The sequence below is a fragment of the Cryptomeria japonica genome, unplaced genomic scaffold, assembly GCF_030272615.1.
Source record: "Cryptomeria japonica unplaced genomic scaffold, Sugi_1.0 HiC_scaffold_87, whole genome shotgun sequence".
Taxonomy (NCBI): Eukaryota; Viridiplantae; Streptophyta; class Pinopsida; order Cupressales; family Cupressaceae; genus Cryptomeria; species Cryptomeria japonica.
In genome coordinates, this window is record NW_026728909.1 from 315,201 (window position 1) to 336,106 (window position 20,906).

The 20,906-nt window shown below is 35.3% G+C and overlaps 4 protein-coding genes across 4 annotated transcripts; 2 read left to right on the forward strand and 2 right to left on the reverse strand.

Moving 5' to 3' along the window:
• Positions 1-3,197: 3,197 nt before the first annotated feature.
• LOC131864485 (pathogenesis-related thaumatin-like protein 3.7) lies at positions 3,198-4,234 on the reverse strand. Its single transcript, XM_059215256.1, has 2 exons — positions 4,132-4,234; positions 3,198-4,029 (listed from the first exon to the last, which is right to left on the reverse strand). The coding sequence occupies exons 1-2, from the start codon at positions 4,196-4,198 to the stop codon at positions 3,404-3,406; spliced, it is 693 nt and encodes a 230-aa protein (XP_059071239.1). The 5' UTR covers positions 4,199-4,234; the 3' UTR covers positions 3,198-3,403.
• A 2,329-nt stretch (positions 4,235-6,563) lies between these two features.
• Positions 6,564-7,347, forward strand: LOC131864469 (pathogenesis-related thaumatin-like protein 3.7). Its single transcript, XM_059215240.1, has 2 exons — positions 6,564-6,630; positions 6,722-7,347. The coding sequence occupies exons 1-2, from the start codon at positions 6,564-6,566 to the stop codon at positions 7,345-7,347; spliced, it is 693 nt and encodes a 230-aa protein (XP_059071223.1).
• Positions 7,348-15,531: 8,184 nt separating this feature from the next.
• On the reverse strand, positions 15,532-16,568 carry LOC131864491 (pathogenesis-related thaumatin-like protein 3.7). The gene is made up of 2 exons (XM_059215261.1): positions 16,466-16,568; positions 15,532-16,363 (listed from the first exon to the last, which is right to left on the reverse strand). Exons 1-2 carry the CDS (start codon positions 16,530-16,532, stop codon positions 15,738-15,740), a joined length of 693 nt encoding a protein of 230 aa, XP_059071244.1. The 5' UTR covers positions 16,533-16,568; the 3' UTR covers positions 15,532-15,737.
• A 2,329-nt stretch (positions 16,569-18,897) lies between these two features.
• On the forward strand, positions 18,898-19,681 carry LOC131864470 (pathogenesis-related thaumatin-like protein 3.7). The gene is made up of 2 exons (XM_059215241.1): positions 18,898-18,964; positions 19,056-19,681. Exons 1-2 carry the CDS (start codon positions 18,898-18,900, stop codon positions 19,679-19,681), a joined length of 693 nt encoding a protein of 230 aa, XP_059071224.1.
• The last annotated feature ends 1,225 nt before the right edge of the window (positions 19,682-20,906 follow it).

Genomic DNA, 20,906 nt, shown 5'->3' on the forward strand with positions numbered 1-20,906 from the left:
CTCACCCTCTTTTTTATTGCAAAAGCTTAAAATAAACCTCATAAGTTCTTTGGGATGTTTAAAATGAACTTCATACTTTCCTTTGGTATTTAAAACAAAACTTCATCTTTTTCTTATTGCATGGGTAAAAAGAACAACAAAGAAAAAAATTTCATTCTTCCAAGTTAGGAAAACACTTCGTTCGGGTTTTAAAAGAACAACAAATTTACTTTTCAATCAACAAAGGTAAAAAGAAATTCACCTTCCTTTGGTGCCTAAAAGGATTCATTTTAATTTATTGCAAAAGTAAAAGAAACTCATCTTTATTTTGTGCAAGGAAAAAGGGAAAGTTCTCACTTATCAACTTTAATTTTGTTGACCAAAATCACGATTTCTTTTGTTGACCAGGATTTCCAATTTTTTGATAGAAAATCATTGCTATAAAAGGTTAAAAAGAACACCATACTTTTTGGAGCAAAATCTCCAAACAGAAGTTAGCAAATCATTTCTTTGAAAGGTTAAAAAGAACACTTGAGTGCCTTGTCTCGAAAGTGGAAAGTATATGCTCTCCCCTTAATTGGGTGACCAAAATGCCAAACCACTCTTTCATGCTTTCTTCATTTCAAGCAGTTAAATCGTTTAGCAAGCCTGTCATCCCGAGTTTCTCTTAGAGTGCCATTTAAATGGTCGGTGAGAAGGGAATGACCTAATTTCGAGCCCCATGGTGGGTGCCAGAAATGTTTGTGGGAAATGCAGTGGTGTACAAAAACATAAAATTCAGGTTCCAAAAGATCCACACACCAATGGGACTCTTGGTGCAAGTTATGAAGCTATATTGAATAGCTCAACTTCCCAAGGGATGTTCCATTGTTCTCTATCTCACAGGATCCCTCAAGTCAATGTCTTTTCTCTCAAATCACGGAGCAAAGTGACTTAGGAATAACAACTCCAAGAATGGGTGATGTTTGATTAATTTACCATGATTTCATTCCTAGATATGTATGATATTGAATCTATGATGATTTTAAACTAGTATGAATTTTATGTTATGATAAAGATTAGCAATCCTCTCCTAACAATATATACTAGTCTAACATGGATATGCTATGATATTTAAAATTACTTCTAAAATGCTATTAAGATGATTTTATCAAAGAGAGGCTAAATGCTCAGTAAAATGACTATAGATTACATGCATGAAACTTGGATATCTCAAAATGAGAGAATGAGAGCTCTATTTATAGGGAAAATAGGGAAATGGATGGTCAAGATTGGATAATCTTAACAAGGGCCAGGATTGAAAGTTATCAATCCATGTTTACAATTCTCACCAATGAAATGGTGACAATTGTCAACAAGAGGTTGCTTGAGAGGAGATGAAATAATAATTAAATGCTTGAGAAGACATGATGGTTACCTTAGGAGCTAAGGGTTAATGTTAGGTTAGGGTTATCCATTGGATAAAGCTTTTACCCAAGCAGTAAACTCTTGTGCAAGGGTTAAAGGGATAACCAAAGTTAAAGCCATGAATGTTTTATGAGACCCTTGGGTTAGATGAGGGTTGAGTTAGAGAGAAAGTCTCTAGCCATGAAAGAAGGTTGAGTTAACCATTAATGGTTATGAAGACTTTGAGGGTTAACTTGTTGAGGACATAAAGCCTTTAATAGTTATTGAAGACTTTGAGGGTTTGAGAAGTGACTTCCCTTTTCTTAGGGATGTGACAATAATTAGGAGATGGATTAGGCTAAATTAGAATTGATTAGAATAATCTAGAAGGGGTTTAGGGAGGCAAGTGGGAGATGTAGGAAAATGGAAGTGGAGGAAAAAGGAATTTAATTAAAATAAAACTACTTTATTTCAATCAAATAGATGCAACTTGCATAAATACAAGTGAGGGATTTAAATAAATAAATTAGAATTATTTATTTGCAAGGATTAATTTAATTAAATGTAAGTTTAATTAAAAGGGGAGAAGGGGGAATTTAATTAAATAAAGTAATTTATTTAATCAAAGGCTAGAAAAGGCTTAGGTGAACTTAATTAAATAAATTGAGTAATTCATTTAATCAAATAGATGAATATAAAGAATTTAATTAAATAGAAGAATGAGATTAAAATAAATATTAAATATTCATTTAGGAAAGTGGTCAGATTTATACGTCTACAATAATTACTATCATATCACCAATAATGTGATAAAGGCAATTTGTATGTAATATATAGTTACGGAAAAATTTCTCCCATCTTATTATTATAGTTTAAAAATTTTAAATATGTGTATATCCATGCAAATTTATTAGAATCCACTATTATGGATTGAGTTGATACAATATGTATTGGAAAGTAGATTAGTTTTGTGTTGAGTATATTTATTTATTAATTCTTACTCTATCTTATTAGCACCATATGTCCTTGTCACATCAAAGAGTGACATATCTTACTACAAACATAAAATAAATACATAATGAATACATATTTCAAAATTAGAAATATATAACAACTTTCAACTAAAAAATATAAAATTAATTTCAAGTAAAATGAAATAATCTTTCCAAATAAAATAACTCATAACATTTAAATAAAAATAAGAACAAGAAAAAAAAAATGTCAAGTAATATAATTTTAATTATTGTAAAGTAATTTGGCTCATGGGTTCCTTTCCCTATTGAGGTGGTTGGAGATAGGGTGAAGAACTGATAGTGCTAAGTGCAAAAGTGTGTGGACTTCTTAAAGGCCTCCATTAATGTAGTGAGTCTAGATCATGTCAACTCGTCCTTTGCATTCACAAACAACCAAAAACCTAATCAAGATATTCCAAAAGGTAATAATGTGAAAATTGAAACTTAGTTTCTCTAGTATGTTTAGTTTGAATGTAAAGCTGATAAGAGATATTGGATGTAGCTACTATGTAGGATTTTGTCTACGTAAGTAAGAGTAGAGATGCATTCTGGCCCTATTTTAGATTTGTTATTTAATTGAAAAATTTTCAATTTTTAATATATATGGAATGCAACACCCAAAAGTAGCTAGTTTACAAAAAAATCAATTGTGACTCAAAATTTTATTTGATGAATGTAAATAATCTATATTTTAAAATTAAGATTTATAATTCAAAACAAGTAAATATCTGTACTATTTGAATATATATATATATTTAATATATTAGAACTTAAAATGTTAAAAAGATAACTGCATATGGATTAGCTTTTCCTCATTACCCATTAAAATACCGATGGAATTTTATTTACAATAAACTGTGATACTTGGAAACTGGCATGTATACCTTACACCAACCGATGGCTTATTTACATGACTCTACCAAATGATAGTTTATGCCACCATATATCAGATACTAAATACACGGGTGATAAGATCATAGCTGATTATTTGGAGGTTATAATGACTATGATGATCCTATATATATCTAGGGACAGAATACAATACTATAGTCGGTGGTACCAGAGGGGCAGGTGAAAGTGCTGGAAGAATCGTCCTTAGCATAACTGTATGCCTGTGGGCACTGGTTCTTGAACATCATCGAGTAGTTTGTGGCGGGGCAGTTCTTGACATAGGAACCTCTGCAGCAATACTGGTCAGTTTGAAAGACAGTACAGGCACTATTGCATCCACCATTCACCTTCAATTCAGCAGGGCAAGCAGCATTCACGTCGGCTTTGCATGCAGGGGCAGTGCACTGTCCATTTGTAGGATTGATGGAGAGAGGAACGTTGAAGCCGTCAACCAGGGAGACATCGTAGAAGTCCTGGTTGCCATCTCCATTTAGGGTGTACTCGACCAGCGTGGTCGGAACGCCCCCCGAGACTTGGCAGCTCAGTTGGCCGTTGCAGTCACCAGTTTGACAGGTTCCTCGGCCGCTCGCATCGAAAGAACAGCCAGTTCGGCCCCAGAATCTTGCCGCCTTTGTCCCTGCCGGCACATCGACGGTCCATGTCTGACCTTGGTCAAGCTGCTGCCCTCCTCCTGGTAGTCCTGCCGCCCAAACTGTGTACCCGCACTGGTTTCGTATATCAAACTTAACTGCCCACGCCTCTGCAACAAAACATACACACACAAAAATTATCGTAAGGCCTAGAGAGATGTATATACCATTCAACAACCTACAACACGTATTATTTTACCAACACATCTTACGTTGCATATGTAAAGATATGGCCAGTCCAGCCACAAGAACAAGCGCAAGATCTGATACCATCGCCATTATACCGTCTGAATTGAACGATTGAATGAAGATAGATAGATTGGGTATATGAGGAGGGATTATTCATTTATATAGAAAAAGATCGCTCCGCCGGTCATGAAGGAAGCAACAGAGGAAGGACCCGGCATGAGAAGGCTAGTATCGTACGCATTCCGGTTACAGAATTCAAGCTTGCATTTATAACATGACTTGACTTCAGGTAAGAGCTGCCCAGTTTCCAACCGTAAGGGTCATCAATATTCAGATAATAGCTGTAATATTAAAGACAACCAAGTTTCACAACAAATCAAACCAACAAAACATAAATAGCCATATGATATGGGAAAAAAAGGATGTTGGATTTAGTTTCATTGAACTTTAACTCTAAAGTAGCCAAATAAATATATAAGGACTTCCTAAAGTTTATTTTTTTATTTATTTTTGTAGCCCCCACCAATATTGTATAATAGACAAATTAGATATGGGACTGAGCATTAAGACTTCTATTTGAAGACCAACCCTAGATAACACCCTTGGCCCTTCAACTATTAATAAATAATTTAGAGCCAACTACCTTAAGAATAAATATATAACGGGGTGAAGGACTCCCTTGTAAGATAAAATAGGACAAGAATGAAATATTGAAAAAAGAATTTAATATGATCTAACAAATATATTTTTCAAATTACCAATATAAACCTGTAAATTGGGAAAGAAATCTAGACTCCTAAAGAGGAATTGCTTATCTACAAAGAGAAAATATTCTCAAGGAGTTTCAAGCCTTTTGCAAATAGGGAAGGGTTGCAAAGAAGATGTAAGGGAGTTTAGATTACTTTCTTAGAATTTCTTAGTCATAGTTAAAATTTTATGTATGATTACTTATTTTTAATCTCATTGTTTGAAACTAAGTATATACAAAGAAAAAAAATCCTAAAATAATCATAAAAAAAATCTCTGACTAGAAAATTTTAAATATTTAGAAAATATAGTTGTCCTTTTAGATTTGCAAATTTCTAAAAAAAACTTGTTCCCCTAGACCTAATCGACATTTCAAGATATTCTTATTTCACTATTGATAATAATTTAGTCTATTTTTTTAAATCATAAGTTCATATTCCACTACTTATTTAACATTTTTATTTGAAAGCAAATAATACCTATTTAAAAATTAAACCAATTTTTTGAAATTATTATAATATTAGTTACAAAAGTCAATTAAAATGTATATTTTTCAAATATTAAATTTTAAACTATTGATATGTTGAGTATTAATTAATAAGTTGTAATCTCACTTTTAATTATCGACAAACTTGAAAAATTTATAAATACATTAATAAACATAAAATTTTAAAAATAGATTGAGAAACATTCATAAGAAAACAAAGTATATAATTTAGAAAAATGGATCAATCAAACAAAATATCAAGTTTAACCAAAAGAAATTGTAAGCTTTTCCAATTTGATTCTATGAACTTAACATCTTCTTCAAATAATTTTTCTACAGTTTTTTGTTTGAACATTATTTATTAATAAATTGTATTCTCACTTTTAATTACTAATAAACTTAAATAAATTTATAAATACATTAATAAGAATAAATTTAAAAAATAGATTTAAAAACACTTATAAGAAAACAAAATATATAATTTTTAAAAAGTGGGTCAATCAAACAAAATATCAAGTTTAAGCAAAAGAAATTCTATGAAGTTAAAATCTTTATCAAGATAATTTTACATCTTCCGATTTGATTCTTAGGCTACCTTGGCTTTTCAAGTCACTGAAATAGTTAGGATCAAAAACTGGCCAGCTGTTACCTAGAGTCATTTCATGTATTCAATGCAGGTTTGAGTTCTGATAAACCAGGGCTCTCGTAGCATCCACGGCTTCTCAGCCGGGTCCATGCTAGTTTGCTTCCTTCTGAAGTTATTACGGTCGGAAACTGGGCAGCGGTTACCTGAAGTCAAGTCATGCACTAAATGCAACCTGAAGTCAAGTCATGCACTAAATGTAAGTTTGAATTCTAATAACAAGGGCTTTCGTACGATGCATTGACAATTCTATGAATACAATACATGTTACACATTTTATGCATATAATACATGTTGCATATACATATAACTGCATCTAGATGCATCTTAGAATCTTATTCATACAATGCATGTTACACATCCTATGCATATAATGCATTTTACATAGACATATAACTACATGCAGATGCATCGTAGAAGCTGGATAGAGGGTGCCCTCGTACGTCACACTACTGCTCAGACTGAGTCCATGCTTCCTTCGTGTCTGCCCGGGAGATCTTTTCCTATATAAATGATGAATCCTTCTTCATATACTCAATCTATCCATCTTCATTCGACCGTTCAATACAGACGGTATAATGGCAACAGTATCAGATCTTGTGCTTATTCTTGTGGCTGGACTGGCTATATATCTTCAGATGCAAGGTAAGCTGTATTGGTAACATAAGAGTTTTAGATTGAATACACTATATATCCGAGGTTCACAATAATAATATGCGTGTGTTTTTTGTTGCAGAGGCGGCAGCAGTTAAGTTTGAGATAACGAACCAGTGCAGGTACACGGTTTGGGCGGCAGGATTACCCGGCGGAGGGCAGCAGCTCGACCAGGGTAAGACATGGACCGTCGATGTGCCGGCAGGGACAAAGGGAGCAAGATTCTGGGGCCGAACCGGCTGCTCTTTTGATGCGAGCGACCGAGGAACCTGTCAAACCGGTGACTGCAACGGCCAATTGAGCTGCCAGGTCTCGGGAGGCATTCCCACCACGCTGGCTGAGTACACCCTCAATGGAGATGGCAACAAGGACTTCTACGACGTCTCCCTGGTGGACGAATTCAACGGTCCTCTCTCCATCAATCCTACAAACGGACAGTGCACTGCCCCTGCATGCAAAGCCGACGTCAATGCTGTTTGCCCTGCTGAGTTGAAGGTGAATGGCGGATGCAATAGTGCCTGCACTGTCTTTCAAACTGACCAGTATTGCTACAGAGGTGCCTATGTCGACAACTGCCCTGCCACAAACTACTCGATGATCTTCAAGAACCAGTGCCCTCAGGCCTACAGTTATGCCAAGGATGATACTTCCAGCACTTTCACCTGCCCTTCTGGAACCACTGACTACAGTATTGTATTCTGTCCCTAAATCTATATAGGAGTATGCTCATCTACATCCTAATAATCAGCTATGAGTGTATCACCTCCGTATTTAGTATCTGATATATGGTGGCATAAACTATCACTCGGTAGTCATATAAATAAGCCATCATTTGTTGTAAGGCGTTAGATGCAATTTTGAAGTATCACAGTTTACTATAAATAAAAGTCCAATATTCTAATGGGCAATTTGAAATAGGTAATTCATATGCAATATCTTTTTATAAATGTCTTTTATTATTTTAGTAGGGAAGGGGTCCTAAACCCTTACAAAAAAAACAAATAAACTAGAGAGCAACGACACAATCGCTGGCATCGGATAGCCAACACCCCAGAAAGCATAGAAACAACTCTCAAAAGTAATAAAACACTAACAATACCCACATAACTAAACATAATAACCCTCTCCAACTTCCTACTATCCATAATACAACTACTAGCATATAACTAAAAAGAGTTCATAATAGTATCAGAGTACTTAATCCACATGAAAACACCCAACATAAGGCATGCAGGCCTGTTTAGATAAAAGTCCATGTTAAAACTAATACTATCATCTTTTGAAATCAACCCAGACCAAAAAAAAGCACCAACCCAATAGCATCCTACTCATCCTTGATGACGTTCCATTCCCGCACAAGACACTACATCAGTTCCTTCTAGATCTTAGGTTACAACATGTCCTCTTTCTGCTCCTCTTGCAGGTTGACATCCTTCATCTTTTTTGCTTTTTTCTTCATCTTTCTCTATCTCAAGACAAACCCCATAACGACATTCTGCATAATTCATCAGTAATAGCACATAGGGAATTCAAGGCCTCTCCCATTAGCTGATGTCCTTGCCTATATTCGTCCATCTTCGCTTTAAGGTTCATGACCTTAACTTGTAGGTTAATTATCTAGTTTTGCTATTATTTGATGCTAAAATTCTCCTCCTCGGTAGGAGAGTCCTGAGAACAGGGCACCATTTCCACATCCTAAAAAAGTATTTTGAAGCAAGGATTTTTGTTTTGAATCAACCTTGTCCTCTAGAGAATCACTTAAACCCTTTGAATCCTCCTTACTGTCCTCCCCTTGTTCCTCCCCTTCCACCTGAAATTCCTCATCCTCCCCCCCTCCTCACTAGAGCTCCTGAGTTGTCATCATCATCAAGGGTAAAAGCCTTTGCCGGTTCAGGGGAAACATCTTCGGTTTCAATTTGTTTTTCTTGTCTTTGGCGAGCAGATGAGCCGACCTTCTTTCACCAAAGTGACCCTCCTATTTCTCCTTTTCATGCAGGTTATCTTTCACCTAATCTCATAGTTCTTACAAGATGAAAAATCAGACACCAATAATATCTATAGGTCCATTGCTATTGTATCCCATCCGTCGTATGATCAGGAATCATTAACCATATTGTTGTGTTGGTATGGCCACCTCTAGAGTAGCAGCTCTGACCTCTTCCTCATCCTTGTATAGCCAACTAAGGATGTCTTTCCCTTATGATTCATTTGCTAGTGTGCCCAATTGGATAAATTTTCCATCAAACTTGGTGATGGGTTGTGTTGATTGATGTGTCGATGCAGAAGGTTGTCCATGAGATTTTGGTGATGTTGGTAATTTTGATAGACACATGGGTTCAAAATAGTATTCTCCCATGCCTTGATCTTTGATTTCAACTTTTGTTTGAAGTCCATGGATAAAGACTTGATTTTTTCTTGATGATGATCTAATGCTAAGGAAGCTGGAGCTTTCCTATTGTGTGGAACTAGGCTGTCTTGAGCTGTCCCCATAGCATTGCAATGTTGAAAAGGATTATTATCGGTAGATATGGAGATTTCCTGTCCATTATATGGGAATTTGACACACTGATGGTATGTTGAAGGCACTACTTGCATTTCATGTATCCAAGGATGACCCAATAGAATATTGTATGTTAAGTCTATGTCTAAGACTTGGCACATAGTGTCCCTTTGTATCAGTCCTACCTAAATAGGTAGTATCACTGTTCCTTTAGATGACTTGTCTTCATCATCATAGGCCTTGATGGTGATCTTTTTGTTTGGATCAATAGACTTCTCAAAGAAGCCTAATGCACGGATAAGCTTTAAAGCACATATATTGAGACCAACTCCTCCATCTATTAATACTCTTTTAACTCGATGTTTGTAGACTAAGACTTTGATATGAAGGGGAGTGTTATGTGGATGACTCAAAGAGACATTATCATGTTGGAAAAGGTGAGTTTATGAGGCCCTGTCATATGAGCCACCATGGCTTGGAATTTTATCAATGTCCAGATCTTGAGGAATGTTTGTTTCAACCAATGCTTGTTCTAAGATATCCTTATCTTTTGGTGAGAACTTGAGCAACTCGAGTATAGATATTTGAGCAGGAGTTCTCTGTAGTTGATAAACCAAATCATATTGAGTATTGGGAATAGTGGTGGATGTTGATGTATGCCCTTTCAAGACGCATTTTTGAGCTTTGGTTGTCACATTGATTGATGCATGGTCTTGTTTGTCCTTGATTTTTATGACATTTATTTGGTTATCATCTATCAATATGTGATTGATGGTGTTGTTGTACAGGTGATTTATACAAGCTCCTCTTGTATCATTTGATGATGGAGCTCCTCCCTTCTTGTAATTTGGAAGAGGATTTTTAAAAGCATCGTGGTCACCGTTTGTTTTGAGACCATCAACCATTAAATCACCTCTATTGATCATATCCTGACCAATATTCTTAAGCCTCATGAAATCATTTGTGTGATGTCCTTTGTTTCGATGAAAATCACAAAAATACGAATCATTCCACCAAGGTGGTTTGACCTGGGGTTCAAAGTTGTTTATGGTCAGTAATGTGATAATTTTGTTCGCCAGGAGTTCTCGAAATGTCAATTCTAAGGTTTTCCCTAATGGTGTGTAGATGTGTCTATTTGGGAAAGTGTTGGTGTTACCTCTTTGGTTTGTATTATTCCCTCAGTTAGCCTTGTTTATTGTTGTTGCCTTGGGTATTGTTATTGGTATTTGAAATTGAAGGTCCTTGATTGGTATTTTGTGGATAAGTGTTAGTGCCTTGATTAACACCCTTTTGATTTTTGTTAGATTGTGGATTACCTCATAAAGCTAATACTGGTTGTTTGGACTTCATATCATTAGCATCAGCTCCTCCATCATTAACAATGTTTTTGTTTCTTGTCCAAAATCTTGATTTGTCTAAAGTGTTGTTGTTATTTTTATTGTTAAAGGAGTGAGTGTTGGATGAGTTAATTCCTTCCTTAAATAACTTCAATGTTCCTTTCTTGATGTAGGCTTCCTCTACTTGGATTCCATTTTCTATCAACTTGGTAAAAGCTGGTATGCATTGGAGCTTGAGTTGATAACACATCTCACTATTTAGATTGTCAATAAAGATCTCCATCTTTTCCTTTTCAGGCATGTCTCGAGGATATCTCGAAACCATACGTCTCCAACACTGAAGAAACACCATGAATGTTTCATTGCTTTTTTGTTTGGTGTTGCATACATCCAACATGGTGATTGCATCCTAAATATTATAGGAGTATTTTGTGATAAATTTGTTTACAAACTCATCAAATGATCTGATGGGAAGTGTAAGTTTAGACAACCACTCCATTGTTTTCCCTCCCAAACTTCTTGGGAATAGTCTCATTAAGAATCATCGTGAGAAAACTCTAGGCTTATGGTACAAAATTCCCGAACATGATTGCGAGGATCACTTTTAGCATCGTATTTGTCGTACTTTCGCATATCTGAATTTGGGGGAAAAGGTATCATGTTTAATCTCCTGTCAAAGGAGTAAGGACAGATTTCATCCAAGGAGTATCGCATTGTGGTCCCTTGTTGCATGTTCTACATTTGCCTTTGCAGCATTTGGATTTGTTGTGTAAGAGTGACCATGGGTGCATTTGTATGTCGAGGGAAACCTTCCCCCTTTCATTAAGATTATCCTGAGGTCGGCCATGGTTGTGTTCGGGGGTGTTATTTTGTTCATGCATGATTTATGGGCCATGTGTTTCTTCTTCTATTTTTTGGTCTTGATAGGCATAATTTCTAGACCTTGTTCTAAAAATTCTTTCAGCGACATTCCTTAAGTTTTCGGTATTAAAATCTTTAGGAAGTGTAACTCCTTTTCTAGTTAGCATGAGCATATATTTTTCCTCGTTTGCTTCAATAAGTCTTTCCATGAGCCTTTGGAATGAGGGGTTTTCTTGACATTCTTGGAGTTGTCATTCCTAAGTCACTTTGCTCAATGATTTGAGAGAAAAGACATTGACTTGAGGGATCATGTTAGATAGAGAACAATGGAACATCCCTTGGGAAGTTGAGCTATTCAATATAGCTCCATAACTTGCACCAAGAGTCCCATTGGTGTGTGGATCTTTTGGAACCTTAATTTTACGTTTCTGTACACCACATTTCCTGCACACATTTGTGGCGCCCACCATGGGGCCGAACCCCATTAATCTTATCATTTTTTTTGTAGGAGCAATATTGCAAGCACGTGGGAAAGCTGGTTTAGCACATTGGGACCTTTCTTTAGTGCGTAGAAACATTAGTTAGTGCTTCTAGTATACTATTTAGTGAAGACCTCTCCACTAGCACATTTAGACTTTTTGTTAGCACCTGATATTCTGGTTGTATTCTATATCATCATAACGCATTCGACAAACATAGTAGAACATTCGGTAACCATCTTAGCGCATAGAAGTCATTTTGTAGCACATTTTCATGTTTTTGTAGTGCATCTGCACGTTTCTGTAGCTCACCTGTGCAATAGTCTAATGCATAGCTCTAACAAAGGAAAACGCAAAACTGTAATCGAAGAAAGAAAATTTTAGGCTTGTGAAGCCCACCCTCAGAATTTGATTATTTTGCTAACTGATTTTGTTCAGGTTCAAACCTTTTTCTGCAGGAGCAATAGGAGTTAGTTTAAGTTTTTCTTTTCTTTCTTTCAAAAGTTAGTTAAAAAGAACTCACCCTCTTTTTTATTGCAAAAGCTTAAAATAAACCTCATAAGTTCTTTGGGATGTTTAAAATGAACTTCATACTTTCCTTTGGTATTTAAAACAAAACTTCATCTTTTTCTTATTGCATGGGTAAAAAGAACAACAAAGAAAAAAATTTCATTCTTCCAAGTTAGGAAAACACTTCGTTCGGGTTTTAAAAGAACAACAAATTTACTTTTCAATCAACAAAGGTAAAAAGAAATTCACCTTCCTTTGGTGCCTAAAAGGATTCATTTTAATTTATTGCAAAAGTAAAAGAAACTCATCTTTATTTTGTGCAAGGAAAAAGGGAAAGTTCTCACTTATCAACTTTAATTTTGTTGACCAAAATCACGATTTCTTTTGTTGACCAGGATTTCCAATTTTTTGATAGAAAATCATTGCTATAAAAGGTTAAAAAGAACACCATACTTTTTGGAGCAAAATCTCCAAACAGAAGTTAGCAAATCATTTCTTTGAAAGGTTAAAAAGAACACTTGAGTGCCTTGTCTCGAAAGTGGAAAGTATATGCTCTCCCCTTAATTGGGTGACCAAAATGCCAAACCACTCTTTCATGCTTTCTTCATTTCAAGCAGTTAAATCGTTTAGCAAGCCTGTCATCCCGAGTTTCTCTTAGAGTGCCATTTAAATGGTCGGTGAGAAGGGAATGACCTAATTTCGAGCCCCATGGTGGGTGCCAGAAATGTTTGTGGGAAATGCAGTGGTGTACAAAAACATAAAATTCAGGTTCCAAAAGATCCACACACCAATGGGACTCTTGGTGCAAGTTATGAAGCTATATTGAATAGCTCAACTTCCCAAGGGATGTTCCATTGTTCTCTATCTCACAGGATCCCTCAAGTCAATGTCTTTTCTCTCAAATCACGGAGCAAAGTGACTTAGGAATAACAACTCCAAGAATGGGTGATGTTTGATTAATTTACCATGATTTCATTCCTAGATATGTATGATATTGAATCTATGATGATTTTAAACTAGTATGAATTTTATGTTATGATAAAGATTAGCAATCCTCTCCTAACAATATATACTAGTCTAACATGGATATGCTATGATATTTAAAATTACTTCTAAAATGCTATTAAGATGATTTTATCAAAGAGAGGCTAAATGCTCAGTAAAATGACTATAGATTACATGCATGAAACTTGGATATCTCAAAATGAGAGAATGAGAGCTCTATTTATAGGGAAAATAGGGAAATGGATGGTCAAGATTGGATAATCTTAACAAGGGCCAGGATTGAAAGTTATCAATCCATGTTTACAATTCTCACCAATGAAATGGTGACAATTGTCAACAAGAGGTTGCTTGAGAGGAGATGAAATAATAATTAAATGCTTGAGAAGACATGATGGTTACCTTAGGAGCTAAGGGTTAATGTTAGGTTAGGGTTATCCATTGGATAAAGCTTTTACCCAAGCAGTAAACTCTTGTGCAAGGGTTAAAGGGATAACCAAAGTTAAAGCCATGAATGTTTTATGAGACCCTTGGGTTAGATGAGGGTTGAGTTAGAGAGAAAGTCTCTAGCCATGAAAGAAGGTTGAGTTAACCATTAATGGTTATGAAGACTTTGAGGGTTAACTTGTTGAGGACATAAAGCCTTTAATAGTTATTGAAGACTTTGAGGGTTTGAGAAGTGACTTCCCTTTTCTTAGGGATGTGACAATAATTAGGAGATGGATTAGGCTAAATTAGAATTGATTAGAATAATCTAGAAGGGGTTTAGGGAGGCAAGTGGGAGATGTAGGAAAATGGAAGTGGAGGAAAAAGGAATTTAATTAAAATAAAACTACTTTATTTCAATCAAATAGATGCAACTTGCATAAATACAAGTGAGGGATTTAAATAAATAAATTAGAATTATTTATTTGCAAGGATTAATTTAATTAAATGTAAGTTTAATTAAAAGGGGAGAAGGGGGAATTTAATTAAATAAAGTAATTTATTTAATCAAAGGCTAGAAAAGGCTTAGGTGAACTTAATTAAATAAATTGAGTAATTCATTTAATCAAATAGATGAATATAAAGAATTTAATTAAATAGAAGAATGAGATTAAAATAAATATTAAATATTCATTTAGGAAAGTGGTCAGATTTATACGTCTACAATAATTACTATCATATCACCAATAATGTGATAAAGGCAATTTGTATGTAATATATAGTTACGGAAAAATTTCTCCCATCTTATTATTATAGTTTAAAAATTTTAAATATGTGTATATCCATGCAAATTTATTAGAATCCACTATTATGGATTGAGTTGATACAATATGTATTGGAAAGTAGATTAGTTTTGTGTTGAGTATATTTATTTATTAATTCTTACTCTATCTTATTAGCACCATATGTCCTTGTCACATCAAAGAGTGACATATCTTACTACAAACATAAAATAAATACATAATGAATACATATTTCAAAATTAGAAATATATAACAACTTTCAACTAAAAAATATAAAATTAATTTCAAGTAAAATGAAATAATCTTTCCAAATAAAATAACTCATAACATTTAAATAAAAATAAGAACAAGAAAAAAAAAATGTCAAGTAATATAATTTTAATTATTGTAAAGTAATTTGGCTCATGGGTTCCTTTCCCTATTGAGGTGGTTGGAGATAGGGTGAAGAACTGATAGTGCTAAGTGCAAAAGTGTGTGGACTTCTTAAAGGCCTCCATTAATGTAGTGAGTCTAGATCATGTCAACTCGTCCTTTGCATTCACAAACAACCAAAAACCTAATCAAGATATTCCAAAAGGTAATAATGTGAAAATTGAAACTTAGTTTCTCTAGTATGTTTAGTTTGAATGTAAAGCTGATAAGAGATATTGGATGTAGCTACTATGTAGGATTTTGTCTACGTAAGTAAGAGTAGAGATGCATTCTGGCCCTATTTTAGATTTGTTATTTAATTGAAAAATTTTCAATTTTTAATATATATGGAATGCAACACCCAAAAGTAGCTAGTTTACAAAAAAATCAATTGTGACTCAAAATTTTATTTGATGAATGTAAATAATCTATATTTTAAAATTAAGATTTATAATTCAAAACAAGTAAATATCTGTACTATTTGAATATATATATATATTTAATATATTAGAACTTAAAATGTTAAAAAGATAACTGCATATGGATTAGCTTTTCCTCATTACCCATTAAAATACCGATGGAATTTTATTTACAATAAACTGTGATACTTGGAAACTGGCATGTATACCTTACACCAACCGATGGCTTATTTACATGACTCTACCAAATGATAGTTTATGCCACCATATATCAGATACTAAATACACGGGTGATAAGATCATAGCTGATTATTTGGAGGTTATAATGACTATGATGATCCTATATATATCTAGGGACAGAATACAATACTATAGTCGGTGGTACCAGAGGGGCAGGTGAAAGTGCTGGAAGAATCGTCCTTAGCATAACTGTATGCCTGTGGGCACTGGTTCTTGAACATCATCGAGTAGTTTGTGGCGGGGCAGTTCTTGACATAGGAACCTCTGCAGCAATACTGGTCAGTTTGAAAGACAGTACAGGCACTATTGCATCCACCATTCACCTTCAATTCAGCAGGGCAAGCAGCATTCACGTCGGCTTTGCATGCAGGGGCAGTGCACTGTCCATTTGTAGGATTGATGGAGAGAGGAACGTTGAAGCCGTCAACCAGGGAGACATCGTAGAAGTCCTGGTTGCCATCTCCATTTAGGGTGTACTCGACCAGCGTGGTCGGAACGCCCCCCGAGACTTGGCAGCTCAGTTGGCCGTTGCAGTCACCAGTTTGACAGGTTCCTCGGCCGCTCGCATCGAAAGAACAGCCAGTTCGGCCCCAGAATCTTGCCGCCTTTGTCCCTGCCGGCACATCGACGGTCCATGTCTGACCTTGGTCAAGCTGCTGCCCTCCTCCTGGTAGTCCTGCCGCCCAAACTGTGTACCCGCACTGGTTTCGTATATCAAACTTAACTGCCCACGCCTCTGCAACAAAACATACACACACAAAAATTATCGTAAGGCCTAGAGAGATGTATATACCATTCAACAACCTACAACACGTATTATTTTACCAACACATCTTACGTTGCATATGTAAAGATATGGCCAGTCCAGCCACAAGAACAAGCGCAAGATCTGATACCATCGCCATTATACCGTCTGAATTGAACGATTGAATGAAGATAGATAGATTGGGTATATGAGGAGGGATTATTCATTTATATAGAAAAAGATCGCTCCGCCGGTCATGAAGGAAGCAACAGAGGAAGGACCCGGCATGAGAAGGCTAGTATCGTACGCATTCCGGTTACAGAATTCAAGCTTGCATTTATAACATGACTTGACTTCAGGTAAGAGCTGCCCAGTTTCCAACCGTAAGGGTCATCAATATTCAGATAATAGCTGTAATATTAAAGACAACCAAGTTTCACAACAAATCAAACCAACAAAACATAAATAGCCATATGATATGGGAAAAAAAGGATGTTGGATTTAGTTTCATTGAACTTTAACTCTAAAGTAGCCAAATAAATATATAAGGACTTCCTAAAGTTTATTTTTTTATTTATTTTTGTAGCCCCCACCAATATTGTATAATAGACAAATTAGATATGGGACTGAGCATTAAGACTTCTATTTGAAGACCAACCCTAGATAACACCCTTGGCCCTTCAACTATTAATAAATAATTTAGAGCCAACTACCTTAAGAATAAATATATAACGGGGTGAAGGACTCCCTTGTAAGATAAAATAGGACAAGAATGAAATATTGAAAAAAGAATTTAATATGATCTAACAAATATATTTTTCAAATTACCAATATAAACCTGTAAATTGGGAAAGAAATCTAGACTCCTAAAGAGGAATTGCTTATCTACAAAGAGAAAATATTCTCAAGGAGTTTCAAGCCTTTTGCAAATAGGGAAGGGTTGCAAAGAAGATGTAAGGGAGTTTAGATTACTTTCTTAGAATTTCTTAGTCATAGTTAAAATTTTATGTATGATTACTTATTTTTAATCTCATTGTTTGAAACTAAGTATATACAAAGAAAAAAAATCCTAAAATAATCATAAAAAAAATCTCTGACTAGAAAATTTTAAATATTTAGAAAATATAGTTGTCCTTTTAGATTTGCAAATTTCTAAAAAAAACTTGTTCCCCTAGACCTAATCGACATTTCAAGATATTCTTATTTCACTATTGATAATAATTTAGTCTATTTTTTTAAATCATAAGTTCATATTCCACTACTTATTTAACATTTTTATTTGAAAGCAAATAATACCTATTTAAAAATTAAACCAATTTTTTGAAATTATTATAATATTAGTTACAAAAGTCAATTAAAATGTATATTTTTCAAATATTAAATTTTAAACTATTGATATGTTGAGTATTAATTAATAAGTTGTAATCTCACTTTTAATTATCGACAAACTTGAAAAATTTATAAATACATTAATAAACATAAAATTTTAAAAATAGATTGAGAAACATTCATAAGAAAACAAAGTATATAATTTAGAAAAATGGATCAATCAAACAAAATATCAAGTTTAACCAAAAGAAATTGTAAGCTTTTCCAATTTGATTCTATGAACTTAACATCTTCTTCAAATAATTTTTCTACAGTTTTTTGTTTGAACATTATTTATTAATAAATTGTATTCTCACTTTTAATTACTAATAAACTTAAATAAATTTATAAATACATTAATAAGAATAAATTTAAAAAATAGATTTAAAAACATTTATAAGAAAACAAAATATATAATTTTTAAAAAGTGGGTCAATCAAACAAAATATCAAGTTTAAGCAAAAGAAATTCTATGAAGTTAAAATCTTTATCAAGATAATTTTACATCTTCCGATTTGATTCTTAGGCTACCTTGGCTTTTCAAGTCACTGAAATAGTTAGGATCAAAAACTGGCCAGCTGTTACCTAGAGTCATTTCATGTATTCAATGCAGGTTTGAGTTCTGATAAACCAGGGCTCTCGTAGCATCCACGGCTTCTCAGCCGGGTCCATGCTAGTTTGCTTCCTTCTGAAGTTATTACGGTCGGAAACTGGGCAGCGGTTACCTGAAGTCAAGTCATGCACTAAATGCAACCTGAAGTCAAGTCATGCACTAAATGTAAGTTTGAATTCTAATAACAAGGGCTTTCGTACGATGCATTGACAATTCTATGAATACAATACATGTTACACATTTTATGCATATAATACATGTTGCATATACATATAACTGCATCTAGATGCATCTTAGAATCTTATTCATACAATGCATGTTACACATCCTATGCATATAATGCATTTTACATAGACATATAACTACATGCAGATGCATCGTAGAAGCTGGATAGAGGGTGCCCTCGTACGTCACACTACTGCTCAGACTGAGTCCATGCTTCCTTCGTGTCTGCCCGGGAGATCTTTTCCTATATAAATGATGAATCCTTCTTCATATACTCAATCTATCCATCTTCATTCGACCGTTCAATACAGACGGTATAATGGCAACAGTATCAGATCTTGTGCTTATTCTTGTGGCTGGACTGGCTATATATCTTCAGATGCAAGGTAAGCTGTATTGGTAACATAAGAGTTTTAGATTGAATACACTATATATCCGAGGTTCACAATAATAATATGCGTGTGTTTTTTGTTGCAGAGGCGGCAGCAGTTAAGTTTGAGATAACGAACCAGTGCAGGTACACGGTTTGGGCGGCAGGATTACCCGGCGGAGGGCAGCAGCTCGACCAGGGTAAGACATGGACCGTCGATGTGCCGGCAGGGACAAAGGGAGCAAGATTCTGGGGCCGAACCGGCTGCTCTTTTGATGCGAGCGACCGAGGAACCTGTCAAACCGGTGACTGCAACGGCCAATTGAGCTGCCAGGTCTCGGGAGGCATTCCCACCACGCTGGCTGAGTACACCCTCAATGGAGATGGCAACAAGGACTTCTACGACGTCTCCCTGGTGGACGAATTCAACGGTCCTCTCTCCATCAATCCTACAAACGGACAGTGCACTGCCCCTGCATGCAAAGCCGACGTCAATGCTGTTTGCCCTGCTGAGTTGAAGGTGAATGGCGGATGCAATAGTGCCTGCACTGTCTTTCAAACTGACCAGTATTGCTACAGAGGTGCCTATGTCGACAACTGCCCTGCCACAAACTACTCGATGATCTTCAAGAACCAGTGCCCTCAGGCCTACAGTTATGCCAAGGATGATACTTCCAGCACTTTCACCTGCCCTTCTGGAACCACTGACTACAGTATTGTATTCTGTCCCTAAATCTATATAGGAGTATGCTCATCTACATCCTAATAATCAGCTATGAGTGTATCACCTCCGTATTTAGTATCTGATATATGGTGGCATAAACTATCACTCGGTAGTCATATAAATAAGCCATCATTTGTTGTAAGGCGTTAGATGCAATTTTGAAGTATCACAGTTTACTATAAATAAAAGTCCAATATTCTAATGGGCAATTTGAAATAGGTAATTCATATGCAATATCTTTTTATAAATGTCTTTTATTATTTTAGTAGGGAAGGGGTCCTAAACCCTTACAAAAAAAACAAATAAACTAGAGAGCAACGACACAATCGCTGGCATCGGATAGCCAACACCCCAGAAAGCATAGAAACAACTCTCAAAAGTAATAAAACACTAACAATACCCACATAACTAAACATAATAACCCTCTCCAACTTCCTACTATCCATAATACAACTACTAGCATATAACTAAAAAGAGTTCATAATAGTATCAGAGTACTTAATCCACATGAAAACACCCAACATAAGGCATGCAGGCCTGTTTAGATAAAAGTCCATGTTAAAACTAATACTATCATCTTTTGAAATCAACCCAGACCAAAAAAAAGCACCAACCCAATAGCATCCTACTCATCCTTGATGACGTTCCATTCCCGCACAAGACACTACATCAGTTCCTTCTAGATCTTAGGTTACAACATGTCCTCTTTCTGCTCCTCTTGCAGGTTGACATCCTTCATCTTTTTTGCTTTTTTCTTCATCTTTCTCTATCTCAAGACAAACCCCATAACGACATTCTGCATAATTCATCAGTAATAGCACATAGGGAATTCAAGGCCTCTCCCATTAGCTGATGTCCTTGCCTATATTCGTCCATCTTCGCTTTAAGGTTCATGACCTTAACTTGTAGGTTAATTATCTAGTTTTGCTATTATTTGATGCTAAAATTCTCCTCCTCGGTAGGAGAGTCCTGAGAACAGGGCACCATTTCCACATCCTAAAAAAGTATTTTGAAGCAAGGATTTTTGTTTTGAATCAACCTTGTCCTCTAGAGAATCACTTAAACCCTTTGAATCCTCCTTACTGTCCTCCCCTTGTTCCTCCCCTTCCACCTGAAATTCCTCATCCTCCCCCCCTCCTCACTAGAGCTCCTGAGTTGTCATCATCATCAAGGGTAAAAGCCTTTGCCGGTTCAGGGGAAACATCTTCGGTTTCAATTTGTTTTTCTTGTCTTT

Excerpts from the sequence above, each read along its gene's own strand:
- LOC131864469 (XM_059215240.1), top strand. The coding sequence starts at position 6,564 with ATGGCAACAGTATCAGATCTTGTGCTTATTCTTGTGGCTGGACTGGCT. Across the intron at positions 6,631-6,721 it reads TATATATCTTCAGATGCAAG|AGGCGGCAGCAGTTAAGTTT; the intron begins GTAAGCTGTATT and ends TTTTTGTTGCAG.
- LOC131864491 (XM_059215261.1), bottom strand. The coding sequence starts at position 16,532 with ATGGCGATGGTATCAGATCTTGCGCTTGTTCTTGTGGCTGGACTGGCC. Across the intron at positions 16,364-16,465 it reads CATATCTTTACATATGCAAC|AGGCGTGGGCAGTTAAGTTT; the intron begins GTAAGATGTGTT and ends GTTTTGTTGCAG.
- LOC131864470 (XM_059215241.1), top strand. The coding sequence starts at position 18,898 with ATGGCAACAGTATCAGATCTTGTGCTTATTCTTGTGGCTGGACTGGCT. Across the intron at positions 18,965-19,055 it reads TATATATCTTCAGATGCAAG|AGGCGGCAGCAGTTAAGTTT; the intron begins GTAAGCTGTATT and ends TTTTTGTTGCAG.
- LOC131864485 (XM_059215256.1), bottom strand. The coding sequence starts at position 4,198 with ATGGCGATGGTATCAGATCTTGCGCTTGTTCTTGTGGCTGGACTGGCC. Across the intron at positions 4,030-4,131 it reads CATATCTTTACATATGCAAC|AGGCGTGGGCAGTTAAGTTT; the intron begins GTAAGATGTGTT and ends GTTTTGTTGCAG.